This window comes from Thunnus thynnus, chromosome 20 (genome assembly GCF_963924715.1).
Source record: "Thunnus thynnus chromosome 20, fThuThy2.1, whole genome shotgun sequence".
Lineage (NCBI taxonomy): Eukaryota > Metazoa > Chordata > Actinopteri > Scombriformes > Scombridae > Thunnus > Thunnus thynnus.
In genome coordinates, this window is record NC_089536.1 from 12,994,173 (window position 1) to 13,008,861 (window position 14,689).

The following is a 14,689-nucleotide window of genomic DNA, read 5'->3' on the forward strand; positions in this document are numbered from 1 at the left end:
GCAAAATCAGATGACATCCACGTAACACATTTGTCCGTGCTGCAACTCAGTGGGAGACATTTAACGCATTTCTGAGCCCACAATCTGTAAAAGGTCCCCCACACACAGAGGGACCTCTCCGCCAAGATAAAAACCACTCTACGTACTGTACTGCATGTTTCCTCTTTGTCGCCTTTAATCATTGACACTTCAATGTGAACCTCTACTTAACCTGAGAATTGTATTTTACAGTCTAGTGTGTGAATTATGTCGAAGAGAAAGGTAGCTGTTTGTGTAGGAGATGAATTTGTTACCTCTTGAATGTATCTCATCTGTCCCCATAAAAGGTCAGTGTGATATTGTAGAATACTCAGTGGAGTCGGTACAGATATAAACTACTCGTGGGGGTTGTTGAGACTTGTTGGCTCTTTAAGCTGCATTAACAGCATCCCGCCACAGCTATGTAACTTTGTAGGTTTAAAAAAAAAAAACAAAAAAAAACAAAGCCTGTATCTGGGGAACAGGTGCCTTTTTTTAATGCACTGTAGTGTTCTTTGGTTGTGTTTTTGTTCTGTTTTTGTGCATGTTAACAAAGATTATTCTGTGTGTGAATCCAAAAGAACACGAGTAGATTGTAACTTTAAAAAAAACAAAACAAAACATACACACACACACAAGAGCAGAGAACTTGTGGTTACCATAAGAAGAATCACCAGCTACTAAAATAAATGTGTCACTTTTTTTGTTGTTGTTGTTGCTTTCGGAGAGCAAAGCACAATTGGCATTATTAGATTTTGTTTTTAAATAAATTAATGATAGATTAACAATGGTCTGTTGTTTGTCTTTTTCTTTTGGCAGGATGGGACAGTAAATGTTGGGATATCAGTGTTGTCTTTATTAATATTATCTGTATCATCAATCCAGAAGCAATGGTGTAATTACAGAATACTTTTAGTGCTCTGTCCAATATGTAGCTCAATGAGATGTGTAAAAAAAAAATACTGTATATATAATAAAAAAAATCAATACTTATCATAGACTGATACACTGATTCAATAGAGCGAGCTCAGCTTACCTCCAGTAATAGTAGATGGTTCATCATAGCATGTTGAACATAACGTCTTTATTCATTCAATAAAATGTTAGCTCTCTAGTTTTTTTTCATTTTTCTTCTTTTTGACAGTTGTGTACATGTTTTTGCGGCCTAATTTTAGTAATTAATTTCAATGCAGTTAATATTCTTAACTGATGCATCTCATCTCTTTTGTCCAACATTTGTCTTGACATAATGTTGGTTTCTTTTAGGGTTTGGAAGCTGCATCTGCTATGTACCCCGACACTTTAGCATGAACTTCTCAGATTATTTTTTTTGTCCTATAAACCAGACTGTATGAGTGTTCTGTGTTTAGTTTTGTTTTTTAAGTTGTACAAATGACTAGAACCCAAACAGATTCACTGCATAAAGAGCCTCTGGTCATTTTGTGCAGCATAAACAGTATAAACTCCTATCCTAAATTCCTTGGCGTAGCTCACAGTAAGATCAGAAGTCACTGCGTGCCAGGTTGAGGAGGAGGAGGAGGAGGAGGGCTGGCTTGTTCATGTTAGGCTCACTGCAGGACAAGTGGAGGATATATGAAGGGCTGAGATGAACTGAAGCTAGTGTGGTCATGAGGGCAAAGCAAAAACGACAAGTGTGCGTCCTTCTACCCAACAAGCAGCACCTGGACTGTACGGTCAGGGTGAGTGGCTCTCAAAGTCCTTTACGGTCTTTATTTTTTTTAAGTTTTAGATTATAATGCATCAATTGAAACTGGAGAAATGTATAGACTCCAGATTTAATTGGACGTCAAGGAAACTGTCTTTTTGTGTTTTTGAAGACTGATAATAAACATTTTACATAGTTTTTGTTGATGTTCCAAAATGATGCAGGGACCAAACTTCCTGTAAAAGTGATCATTTGATCTCTGCAGAGTGGAAAAGCTTCTGCAAGAGTCTTATTACCATTATGGGACAGTGAATCATTTAATCCCACAATGATTAAACTCTCTGGAGAAGAGTTGACAGCTTTTTTGGGTAGGATGGTTCATTTTTTTAATCTTTGGAATAAGCCCTTCAAATTAGGTTTAAACAACAAAACGCTTTTCATGCAAATTGTAACAATGAAATTATTAAAATATGAAAAGAAAATAAAGTCACTACAGATTTTACAGTATGTATCTGTGGTCAAGGAGGGATCACCATCACATCGAGGTTGCACCACACAACTGTCTGATGATATCACTGAGCCGAGTGGTGTGAGCTCTTGCTTCTTCTTCTTGTTCGTGTTATTGAATGTGTTTTTTTTTAGACGCAGGCCAGAGGCCGTGAGGTGTTGAACAGTGTGTTGAAGCAGCTCGGCGTCAGTGATCTCCAAGTCTTCGGCCTGGCTGTTCTCAGAGGTCAGTTTGAGCTTGTGTGGGAGTTCGGTAGAAAGTGTTTTGAATTAATTTAATGTGGAATGGTGAGAATTAGGGAGGCAGCTAATAACAAATGAACTTACGGGAATAAACAAAAGATAGAAAGTTATTCACTTATCAGCCAAAGAGGTTAAATCACATTAAATAAAATAACTGTCGCCCATGTTCACTTAATATGTGAATTTCTTCCCTCAGATAATGAATACCTCTTTGTTGATTTGGAACAAAAGCTGAACAAGTACTTCAGGAAAAGGTGGAGCAGAGGATCCTTGATGGTGAGTTCTTTTCTTTTGTAGTGTTGAATTTAAGCTCTGCAACCCTTTTCTAACAAGATTTACACTCTTGAACTGGCATACAGTGATAATGTATTGTATATTGTCTTTGTTACACAAATTCTGTTTGTTTCTTCAACTATCTAGAGAATGGAGGTTATATTCAGAATGCAGTTTTTTTCAAATTAGCAACATTTCCCTTTGACTCTGTTGAAATACTTATTGTTTTTTTACATTTACAGGTCCCATTCATCTTATTCCTGAGAGTGCAGTATTACGTAGAGAGTGGGCAGTTAATATTGTAAGTTCTTCCTCTGTCTGAACATATACAAGCATGAACATTCTGCCCTCTTTGCATAACAATGTGTAAATAAAGTGTCTTATTGCCATGGATGAATTTATAGACTTTGTTGAGCCTGAGACCCTTTGTCAGAAAGAACAAAACTCCCATGAAACAGAGTCAACTCTTGTGATTTGGTGTCTTACTTGGTTGTTTCAGTAGCAGCAAAGTGCAGCAGCTCTACTACACCGAGCTGAGGCAGAAGGTGCTGCGCTCACAGAGCCACCATCAGGAAGCTCTGCTCTTCCAGCTGGCAGCGTCTGTGCTCCAGGCTGAAGTGGGAGATTTGGAGCAGAGAGAAGGGAGTGATGAAGAAGTGGAGGAGGAGAGAGAGGAGAGAAAACACAGACATTACTTTCTTCCTGAAGATTACTTTCCCTCTTGGGTAAAAATGAAAACTTTTGGGCAGGATTTTTTGGACATTGTAAATTATTTGACATGTTTCTGTAACATGTGCTCGTGTCCACAGTTGATAAAGCGTCGTGGCAGAGAATACCTGCTCCGACACAGTCCGGTGTTGCACGGTGAGCTGAGAGGTGTGTCACGCAGCCAAGCCATCCTGCAGTTTATAAAAGAGGCCAGCAGCCTGCAGGATGGACCAGTCACCTTCTACAGGATGAGACAGGTCAGACTGTACACACAGGCTCCGTGTTTCAGATAACTAAAGAAAACTATCAGAAGGAAGACAGTAAAGGTTTAAACTGTGAGGATGTTTGCTGTTGTAGAAGAAGATGTTTTTTATTATGTGTCAAACAGTATCTCAGACACCAATCAAACTTGTAGGGATTAATCAATCATAACTATAGACACTGTTCTGGTGTTTACAATTATGTAAATGTACATGTACAGCTCTAAATCTATATTTTTAAAGGTCCAATTTCAGTGAAAATCAGAGAGATTCTTACTGATTTGACTCCAATAGGCTGCATTATTTGACATGTTTGACTTATTTATGATTTTGTGATTTTTTCCTTTAGTTTAACTTCCACAATTATCAGGATTGATGACTGATGACCTGACCGCTCATACTGGGAAAATATGTTTCCATGCTTATATGATCAACTGTTGATCCTCACTTTCAATCACTGCACTATATTGTTATTGTCAAGAAGATTATGGGAGACACAAACAACTAAAAATGTAACAACACACAGTCATACAAATTCCTCCGTGTCCTGAAGGCATCTGTCTGCTACAACACTAATAATATGACCAAATCTGTTTACAGTCACCTTCTTCTTCTGTCATTTCATGTTCAGGAGAAAAAGATGCTTAAATATTCAATTCTTCTTGGCGTTACACTGAAAGGAGTCCATATTTATCAGGTGAGTCTTCCACAGTGACACATAAAGTTAGGAATTTATTTTATACACATTAATTCTTGAAGGCTTTGACTGGAACTTTCTTAACTTGGCTCCTGAGTTTGTGTGTTTTACAAATGTGAACTCATTTGATTTTTCTTAAGGAGGTGGAAGGGAAGCAGTGTCTGTTGTATGATTTGTCCTGGACTAATATAGACCGCTTAACTTTCCAGGTTGGTCCCAAAGACTACACACACAGAGATACACAAAGACAAGCATACATGTGCAATACAACAATAAACTAATCTTGCACATTGCCACTCATAAACCTCTCTCTTTTATTAAATTCTCTCTCTTATTCTTCAGGGCTGCAGGTTTGAAATCCACGCAGTGGGCTCTCTGTGCCTCCCCAAGCTGCTCTATTACACTCATTCAGCCTTCCACTCCAAACACATCCTGAGGCACCTCAGTGACAGCCACAGACTCCACATCAACACCAGAGATGCAGTCAGCTACATCCAGCAGCTGGAGGACATGCAAGGTCAGCAGCCTCATCTTTAATTTCCTCTGCTAGAACTGTACATGTTCATGAGTTGATGTAATTAAAAAGTTTGATCAGCCTCCACATGAGGGACCCAAATGTCCTGAAGATTTCAGGTAGCTGCATCTCCAGTTATTGCCACCTCAAAAACAAATCCTTTATTTTGTTATAAGTCCATTTCAAACTTGATTGGTTCCTTTAAAAAAAAAAAAAAATTTTAATGAGTTTTACATGATTGGAAAGCCTCCACTCAACATCTAATCAAACCATATTGCTTTTATTATTCAATTATTCTTCACATTCATTCAATAAATCCAAATTTAACTAAACAATATAATTGAAAAAACTTAATGAAGAACATTATTCAGACTCTAAACCAAAGTGTTTTCAGACACAAGCATGAAAACAAAATAAACCTTTATGTAAATCAGTTTGTTACATAATCAAAGTCCCTGGATGTCTTTCTCTGTGTCTCTGCAGCCAGTCAGTTCTACAAAGAGGCCTACATCTGTGACACAGCACGGCTTATACAGAAACTCCACTGCAACAGCCTCACATCCTCCATGTCTGACTGCAGCGCTGCAGTGGAAACAACCACACATACCTGGACCGAAGAGGAGGAGGAGGAGGAGGAGGAGGAAGGCTCTATGACAGGTCAGCTGAAAGGAGACAATGGTGCAGCTCTTGATTTAGTCAGCTGTACTTCCAAGCTTATGAAATCTATTTTAATAACTCATAGTAAGGCTACTTTGACACAGACAATTTACAAGCCAATTGGTCTAATAAAGTCATAAAAAGTTTTATTAGTTGTAGTATTTTTGGCTGGATATGAAGACACACTGTGTTTATGTTGATGGCAGAGTTTGAGCTGTGTGTGGACGAACCAGAAGAGGTTTTTGTTGACAACCCAGCTGAGGTGCCCTGGCTGGCTGAGGTGCTCCGTGCTGTGCCTATTGATGGACGCATGGTGTTACCTCCATCTTGTTGGACAGGTTAGTCCAAAAAATCACTATGACACAGTATCTAAAATAAGCTCTCATTGTGTGCTCATCAGTTCTATCTCACATCATTTTATGTCCTCTTTCATGATCAGCTGTCACCATGGAAATGAAGCAGGTGAGAAACTGCAGATTTATCTAACTGATCATTCATGGAAGATATCTACATCAAAGGTACCAGAGATCAACCAGAGTTTCCTCTCATGTTTGCTCAGGTTTTGAAGATGAGGGCTGATGAGGGCCTTTCTGTGGACTAGTGCACAGCCAGACGCAAGATGGACTCATTACATGTTCTGCAGCTCAGCACAAGACCCCTAATATAGCTGCCCTGATACTCACATCATTTTACAAATGAGTAATCACACTGAAGGTTGAGAGGTCAACTAATTCTTTACCTAACATATCAATTATAGTGGCAATTACTGTATTTCCAGTGTAACATAAGCAGCTTTTAACTAATATCTGCAACTATAATCAAAATAAAAATGTCAAGGAATAAATAAACGTGTCAAAAACGTGTCTGTTTCTGCTCACATTGAGATTGGTGACCTGATGTAATAATTTCATCTTCGACCTCAGCAAAATGCTAAATAGCCAGATTAAGTGGAAACATCTGTGTGGGTGTGCAAGGCTTTTAATGAGCATTTAAAAATGAAGGAAACAGTTTTGCCAGCATACAGGGTGAACAGAGACACAGATTATAGCACATGAAAACAGAAGTGAAATTATAAAAGTGACAGTAAAAACCAAAATAGTAGTGTATCAGTAGAAAAAAATCCTAAACACAGAAATTGAAGGTTTAAATAGTTTTTTCTTCCTTCATGTATTGTTTGGATTCAAAGAATGAAAAAGAAGAGCTTCTTATTACTACCAAATAATTTAATGAAATTTATAAGATAGAATCACTCAGTACTGTCCTTAATATTGTCAGTGAAGCCAAATAATAGAATCGACATCAAAAACAATAAATTAAATATTAAACTAACATTTAACAATAAAAAATGTATTATTTTGGGTTTGGTTTCTCTCTATTGAACAATGTTATTGCACCATGTCTTGTAAGGAATAAGGCATTAATAGGGAATCAAACATGATTCTTCCAATTCAACCAAAAGAAATCCAAAATAATTTTCCTGAAGAGCCAAGTAACATTTTCTTTGTCTGTTATTACAAGAGTACAACTCAAGTATAATCAAGTATTCATCTCTTCTAACTTCTCCGAGGTAACACTTTGTCAACAACTCCATTAAGAATTGTTTTAACTACAGAAATGAACTGCTTGTGAAAAACTGGAAATCTGAGTAACCTTGAATTGTGATGATGAGACATTGTTATAAATTAGATCAGATAGTTGTACCACAGGGAGGGAAGGTGGCTTTTGCTTAATTGTATTATCTTTGTTATTCCTTTGCAGTTCTTTGTGAGGGGATATTAGATGGAAAGTTTCTATTTCTTTTGGTTAAATCATTCAGGCTACCGATGTCATCTGTAGTCAGTCAGCCAATCAGCGCGACCGTTTATTGCTGCATTCAAGTTACATGGGATGAATGATACTCATGTTGACGACTTGCAAGCGTGAACGTCATTAAGATGGTTCTTTATATCCAGTATCAGTTTGATTCTCAGACACTCCCATAATATTAATCACCAAGTCGTATGTATCAGAGCTTTCTCTCAGTCGTAATTACGAATTGGCTTTTGATGTGAACATCTTTTACAAGTTGGAGTCTCGTAAATTACAACAATTCAGTCATGCCGTAAAGGCGGCATGTGACCCAAACACGGAAGCAGTACAAACGGATGCAAAAGTAAAAAGTTCAGGTTCCTGCGATGTCACATAAACGCAACCTAAACTAAACGTTATTACTATTACTATCCACACTAACTATTAAAACAGCAGATACGTTTTGGATGCTATTGTTTTGTCCAGATGACTTTCTCTTGGTTTCGCGTTGCGGTGCCGCTTTGTGTTGCGGTGTTATCGGCTGCTGTCGCCTTTCTCGCACACAATCAAGGTAAGTGGATTAAAAGATGAGGCTGAAACTATGAAATGATCGAAAAAAAAGTCACTGTAACGGTGACAGATAACAGCTGAGAAGACTATCGGCTGTAATGTTGACTAACAGCGCCCTCACCTGGCTCTACTTCCGCCGTTATGTTGCTTGTGTAACCCTGGTTCTCTCTACAGCGATGCCGCCTCCTCTCCCCGCCGCTCTCGGTATCTGCTCTCTGGCCGGGATGGCACTCATCTGGAGGGACATTAGCTCGAAGATGAAAGGTGAAAGCCGGACACTAAGCAGCCTTCTCAGCCAGTACTTGGCGGTGAAGGGAGTCGGCTGGCTGGGCAGACGGCAGAGACGGAAACTTGAAGCCGATACGCTCAATGTGAAGCAAGTTCAAGAGGAGACTCTGCTGAAGCGCCTGCAGAAAAACCAGCACACATGTTATGGAAAACAGTATGACTTCAGCTCAATAAAAGGTAAAAAAAAAAAAAAAAAAAAAAAAGGGCATTTGTAATTTATCTGCTGTCTAACTGATGCAGGATAACAACCTGCATGTGTTGTACTACAGCTCTGCACACTGATTTGTCCTCTGACTACCTGTGATGTAACATTACGCACTACTGTTATGTATAGGCTACTATGTGTATGTGCAGAGGGCAGTGGCAGCATGGCCGTAGCCAGGATTTCAGGTCATGAGTCTAAATTCCCCAAAAACCACCCCTCCCTCCCCATCAAGAAAGTTTTGTCTAGGCATCAAACACGACCGTATAATTCTCTTCATCATTTTTTTTCACTTTGTTTATATTAGAGCTGCAACGATTAGTTGATTAATCATTAGCTCATCAACAGAAAATCTGCAGTTATTTTGACAATTAATTAATCGTTTTTGGTCATTTTCTAAGAAAAAAGCCAAAATTATGTGGTTACAGTTTCTTAAATTAGAATATTTACTGGTTTCTTTAGTCCTGTATGACAGTAAACAGAATATTTGGGTGGTGGGCTGCTGATCAGGACAAATCAGGCCATTTGAGGTTGCATCTTGAACTTTGGGAAACCGTGATGAACCTTTTTCACCATTTTTTGATATTGTATAGACCAAATGACTAATCGATTAATCGAGAAAATAATCAACAGATTAATTGATAATGAAGATAATCAATAGTTGCAGTCCAAATTTATATTCATTTAAATGTTAAATTACAAAAGATGCAGCAAATCCTAATAAATATATGACAGATGAATCGATAATAAAAAGTAATTGTTTGTTGCTGCTAATTTAGTTATTATATACAGCACACTATAGTATTTTATTTTTATCTACAATGCTGTCAAATATAAATATCATATATACAACATGAATATATAAAATATTTTATGACAAATTAAGTCCTGCCTATAAAAATGTGGGACCACTTAGGGACCACTAACTATTTTTTTAGGAGCTTTCAACTGCATCTCACAGTCTTCATCATTGAAAACAGTTTTCACTCATAAACAGAAACCTTAAAACTAACTGTGTACGGATGTTTTTCAGACAGCGGTGGCTTTCGGGCGCGTCACCCCATCACCACATACGAGCACTATCGTGAGCTCATCGGTCGCATCGCTGTGGGAGAGGAGAAGGTGATCATCGCTGAGAAGCCGCTGATCCTAGCCATGACCTCTGGGACATCGGGAGCCAGCGCCATGCTGCTCAGCACCAAGGACACTAACACTGAGTTCTTCCTGCAGGTGAACAGGCTGCTTGATAACGATGATAATGTATTGGGCCAGTTACAGCCTAAAATGTGGAAACACAGCCTTGTGAGTGTCTGGAGAGTTGACAGTTTCAATGTCTTGTCTGAGGATGTCCTCCAGGGAAGAAGGTTATTGCTGAAAATGTTTGTGAAGTTATCAAGTTAAGTTAACAGTTCAGTTTTAAAGTAAAATTGGCATAAGGTCATATGTTCACAGTGTTTCAGTTGCACTCTACGAGCTGAGGTCTGCATAACAATTTCTTTCTGCTGTGTTGTGCATGTAAAACTATGTCGTAATAATGTGTGTGTGTTTTCACCAGGGAGTGACTGTGTGTTTAGACGTCATGCGGCAGGCGTTCCCCGCCACAGATAGCCTCCAGCGCACAACCAAGTTCTTCTACACACCGACTTTTCGCCAGTCAGAAGCTGGCATTCCCATTGGGCCAAACTCCTCCACACCAGCCTCCTCCCGCCACATGCTCAACCTCTACACCACCCCAGCACCCGCCTTCGAGGTGAGATACACAAAGTTATTATTAAGAGCGTCATCTCTTTGTCGTGTATTGTATGATTAAAATTTACTGCAAATACCAAGTGATTTTTTTTTTTTTGTCCCTTCAGGTTCCCAGTGAGAAGGACACTCTCTACCTGCATCTCCTCTTTGCTCTGAAAGACCCCAGTGTGGGAACACTGGAGTCCAACTTTGCCTCCACAGTCTTCTATGCCTTCACTGCCTTACAGGTACAGCATGATTGATTTATTATACATGTCATGAGAAAACACTTTCTGTGTTACTTCTGCTTTGATCTCTTTCATTAGTCTTTTATTCCGTATTCTATGTGATAAGATGCATAGAGAGAAAAAAATAGGCAAAATTGTCACTCAAATAAAGAAGAATGTAGAAATTTTGAAAAGAAAAAAATCACAAATGCATCCATGAATGTTACATTTGTGAAATCATCTAAAATATATAGATTGTTATGTTTCAGAAAATCCAGGCAGGCAAGCAAAAAAGTAAATCAACTTGAATTTCATCCAACAGCAGCATCCTGTTGTTAATTTGGTGGAGAACTACTTGCAGTATCCTTCAAGCTTGCCTGGTTTGAGTCCCACTGGGACCTTTTCTAATAAAGTGGTCTGAAATCAGACCACTGAAAGTGTCAAGTGCTCTCTGACCAAAAAAAAAAAGCTCTGCTAATTTGCTTGATGAACTAAGGATTAGAGAAGTAATTTCTGTCTGATCTCTATGTCCTGCAGGAGCGCTGGCAGGAGCTTGTAGAGGACATTGAGAGAGGGAAGGTCAGCAGCGCTCTGGCTCTGGAGCCTAAAGTGAGGGCCAGACTTGAGGCTCTGATGAAGCCAGACCCGGAGAGGGCTGCTCAGCTCCGGGCTCACTTCCAGGACGGCTTCCGAGGGATTGCAAAGCGCCTCTGGCCTCACCTCCACCTGGTGCTGGCAGTGGACTCAGGCTCCAATCAGATCTACGGGGACATGTTGAGGGAGAACTACTGCCAAGGAATACCTTTCTACTCGCCCTTCTACGCTGCTACTGAAGGTAGAAACCTGCACCTGTCATCCCTTTGAAATTAACTCATCTAAATGATGAAGTGGTGTGCTCTGGTGGTGGCGAGTTATTCTGACAAAGGGTGCATGTTTTAATATGAAACCTTCATGAAGCCATCTAACGCATGGTTTAATAAGCCGAATGTTAAGAGGGATGTGTGCATGTGTCATTAGCATTCACAGACCAATGGTTGTAAAATGTGTGGCTTTGATAGGATTGATATGAATGTGTTTATTTCAAACTATAGTAATTTATAAAGCATTTTAGGCTTTTACAGTATAAGAGAAAAACACATTTTCTGTTTACAGATTAAAAAATGATCAGAGGTAACTTATATTGGGCATTTGTCGTCATTTTTGACAATTTATAAAAGAAAAACCTGTGATGCTCCATCTAAAAAATCAATGAGTAGATCAATCAGTAATGAAAACTGTCACTAGTTGTAGTTCCCAAACAAGAATACTGGGATTTTACAAATCAGAAACTCATCCACAGTCAGTTTCGGCTTTAACTGTGTGTATGTCCCCCCTGCAGGTCTCATAGGGGTGAATCTGTGGCCTGAGGAACCAAACAGACGCTACCTGCTGTGTCCTCGTTCCATGTTTTGTGAGTTTCTGCCAGAGAGCAGCCTGGAGGAGGAGACGCCTCACACTGTGCTGATGGAGGAGGTGAAGGAGGGAGACAACTATGAGCTCGTTATCACAAACGCTTCAGGACTCTTCAGGTCTGAAAGATGTTTCTTATTTTCAGTTTAGTAAAGTATGCGTAGAATTGTTCTTTTGAGTTGTTCCCAGTTTTGGTTGGAGTTTTAAAGTCCCAGTCAAACATTTTCTCTACAGAGAGCCGTTCAGTCACACAGGGAAATTGTCAGATGAGTGCACTTTTGTCAAACTCTACACTACAAAGTGAGACATTGTGTTCCATAATTGCTTTGTTTCATTGGTATTTGGATGTAGTTCCGCTTGGTTGCACAGCATCAGGACAGGATGATAATGTTTCTATCTGTGCTCCGGCTCCGTAAGACAAACTGACATGCAATTAAAAACTTATAGATGCTCAGTGTGTACGACCTACAAAACGTTTGAGTCTAGGTACTTCATGAATATTTGATGTGTCGGACAGCTGCATAAATGAGTGGTATTCGCTGTGTTACAGATATCGCATTGGAGACATCGTGAAAGTAGTTGGATTCCACAACCAGTGTCCTATTGTTGAGTTTCAATACAGGTACAGTTGTGCATATGCGTGCACGTTTATTGCATTTCATCTTCTCTTGTAAATGTTTGAAATGTACGACATTCTGTAACTGAGTATTTTCGCCCTGCTTCTCCTGTCAGACGGGGTCAGATGTTGAATGTTCGAGGGGAGAAAGTGTCTGAGTCGCTGTTCCTTGATGTTTTGAAGAAAGCTGTTGCTCAGTGGCCCGGAGCACAGCTGGTTGACTACTGCTGTGCAGAGAGCGGCATCCTGGGTAAAAAGTCTTAGTCAAAACAGAATTTTGAATCTAATACATGTGTATGAACTCCTCTGAGCGGTTTGTCAGGCACAGTTTGCACAATAATTAATTGTATCTTTCTATGGTGTTGCAGGAGATTCGATAGGCGGCTCAGATCCTCATTACCAGGTCTTTATAGAGCTGAAAGGTGTGAGGAACCTCACAGAGGCACAGCGATATAAGGTAAGACAATCCTGATAAGCATCACCAACAGACAGCATGTTTGCGCTTTATCGTAAAAACTGTTTTTTTTATCCTCCTTCCTTCCAGTTGGACATTTGCCTCCAGCAGGACTCGGCTGTCTACAAGTCTTTCCGTATCAAAGGCAGCATCGGACCAATGAGGGTGCAGCTTGTAGCAGAGGGTGCATTCAAGGAACTTCGCAAGCAGATGATGGCCTTCTCAAACACGTCACCCAACACGTTCAAAATGCACCGCGTGCTGCGCAGGAAAGAATACGCCGACTTCCTCTTGGGAAAAACGGTTTCCTAAAATCTGAAGGAAAAGGAATTGTTGGGAAATGAGACAGTATGTGTGTGGACTGTGGTGAGCACTGACAGAATATAATATCTCCAGTTGTTATATCAGCGACTCACGAATGAGTTGATGAATTGTGCCTTTTGGAAAGTGACAAACACAAAAACAGAACATCATCAATTATTGGCAAAGAAAAATGTTAATTTGACTGATTGTTTTGTTGTTTCTTTGTACCATATTTATAAGTTTATTAAAGTGAACTGTTAAGCTGTTACTGTAGTTTTGTGTAATTAAATGTTTCAGGACCTTGTCTGACTTCCATGAGAATCAAATTTACACCATACAGTACCTGTTAAAAGTTTGGACATACTTTCTCTTTCAAGGGAATGAGAAAGTGTGTCCAAACTCTTGACTGGTATAAAGAATAATCATTCTGATGGTTGGAAAACTGATGAAGAGGTTTGCTGCCTTATCACTACTGGCTTGATGAAGCTGAAGAAAAATCCACACAACATCTAGAAAATTATCCGCACTAACCTTGCTAAATCTTGTTAAATGGCTACATTGCTATGTATTTTTGATTAATGATATTCTTTGAATAGATACCATCTGGTGTTATTTATATGGCACCACCACACTCGCATTGTCTCATAAGTGCAATCAACTGTGAAGATTAAAGCAACATTTGGCAAGAAGTTTGTCTAAAAATAAAACTCCTGTTTTCTGCAGAAATCATGAAGGGGGGCCACAGTGTAACACAGAATAACATTGTAAAACTTTCTCTTTGAGAGAAGATGTTTTTTATCTAATGTATCTGCTGTAGGTTTTTTTCTCCAGCAAGTGCCAATTCAAAACCTAAAAGTGAAATTAGAGAGCCTAATGAGCAGCGAGCTTGTTAGAAAACACTGATTAGCTAAATCTGGACACAGAAGCATTAGACGTTCTGTGTTTGTTGTCTCGTTTGTGTTCTCTTATAGAGAGCGCTCAGACTGGATGTGCTGGTACAGGTAAACTAGGAGCTCTGCAGTTTCCTGTAATCAGATGGTGTCTTGTTTGGTGCTTAAATTCACATTTTTTCCAGTCAATTAATACATTTGTCTTCAGAACTGATATTTTTGTCTCAACAAACTCCCCCTCATGAATAACCCTTTTTTTCAGATAATGTAGGCCTGGACCAGTTTTCTTTTAGAACTTGCTGCAGTGAGTTGCTAAATTCTTCTAAAGCCGCTAAATGTACTTGCCATGTCTGCGTTTACTCTTCATTATATTATTGACTTCTCTCAGTACAATGCCACAACTTTATCAACCACTAGAGGGCGATAGTCAATAGCTGTCATTCCTGCTTTATACTCCAGTTTGTCAATTTGCAATTCTTTCTTTTCTCTGAAGTAAAACAGTGACTTCTTTGTCATTATGCTGACTGTTAGTGTCTTCAGCTGTATTGGCTCATTGTAAGTCAACCCAGCATAAAACTGTTTAACAGCTTTCTAGTGTAAATTTAGTAGAGAGGTAATTTTTAGCTGCAGT

At 39.2% G+C, this 14,689-nt stretch overlaps 2 protein-coding genes across 2 annotated transcripts; both read left to right on the forward strand.

Annotated features, from left to right (window-relative positions):
- The first annotated feature begins 925 nt into the window (after positions 1-925).
- LOC137172493 (FERM domain-containing protein 6-like) lies at positions 926-7,352 on the forward strand. The gene is made up of 13 exons (XM_067576959.1): positions 926-1,718; positions 2,327-2,417; positions 2,631-2,710; positions 2,950-3,008; positions 3,207-3,432; positions 3,517-3,672; positions 4,307-4,372; positions 4,513-4,581; positions 4,715-4,889; positions 5,370-5,543; positions 5,750-5,881; positions 5,983-6,005; positions 6,103-7,352. Exons 1-13 carry the CDS (start codon positions 1,647-1,649, stop codon positions 6,142-6,144), a joined length of 1,365 nt encoding a protein of 454 aa, XP_067433060.1. The 5' UTR covers positions 926-1,646; the 3' UTR covers positions 6,145-7,352.
- A 146-nt stretch (positions 7,353-7,498) lies between these two features.
- ghdc (GH3 domain containing) lies at positions 7,499-13,434 on the forward strand. Its single transcript, XM_067576958.1, has 11 exons — positions 7,499-7,902; positions 8,076-8,366; positions 9,425-9,621; positions 9,947-10,141; positions 10,248-10,367; positions 10,884-11,181; positions 11,725-11,914; positions 12,346-12,417; positions 12,528-12,661; positions 12,780-12,868; positions 12,956-13,434. Exons 1-11 carry the CDS (start codon positions 7,818-7,820, stop codon positions 13,175-13,177), a joined length of 1,893 nt encoding a protein of 630 aa, XP_067433059.1. The 5' UTR covers positions 7,499-7,817; the 3' UTR covers positions 13,178-13,434.
- Positions 13,435-14,689: the final 1,255 nt, after the last annotated feature.

Excerpts from the sequence above, each read along its gene's own strand:
- LOC137172493 (XM_067576959.1), top strand. The coding sequence starts at position 1,647 with ATGAGGGCAAAGCAAAAACGACAAGTGTGCGTCCTTCTACCCAACAAG. Across the intron at positions 1,719-2,326 it reads ACCTGGACTGTACGGTCAGG|ACGCAGGCCAGAGGCCGTGA; the intron begins GTGAGTGGCTCT and ends GTTTTTTTTTAG. Across the intron at positions 3,433-3,516 it reads AAGATTACTTTCCCTCTTGG|TTGATAAAGCGTCGTGGCAG; the intron begins GTAAAAATGAAA and ends TCGTGTCCACAG.
- ghdc (XM_067576958.1), top strand. The coding sequence starts at position 7,818 with ATGACTTTCTCTTGGTTTCGCGTTGCGGTGCCGCTTTGTGTTGCGGTG. Across the intron at positions 10,142-10,247 it reads CCCCAGCACCCGCCTTCGAG|GTTCCCAGTGAGAAGGACAC; the intron begins GTGAGATACACA and ends TTGTCCCTTCAG. Across the intron at positions 10,368-10,883 it reads ATGCCTTCACTGCCTTACAG|GAGCGCTGGCAGGAGCTTGT; the intron begins GTACAGCATGAT and ends TATGTCCTGCAG.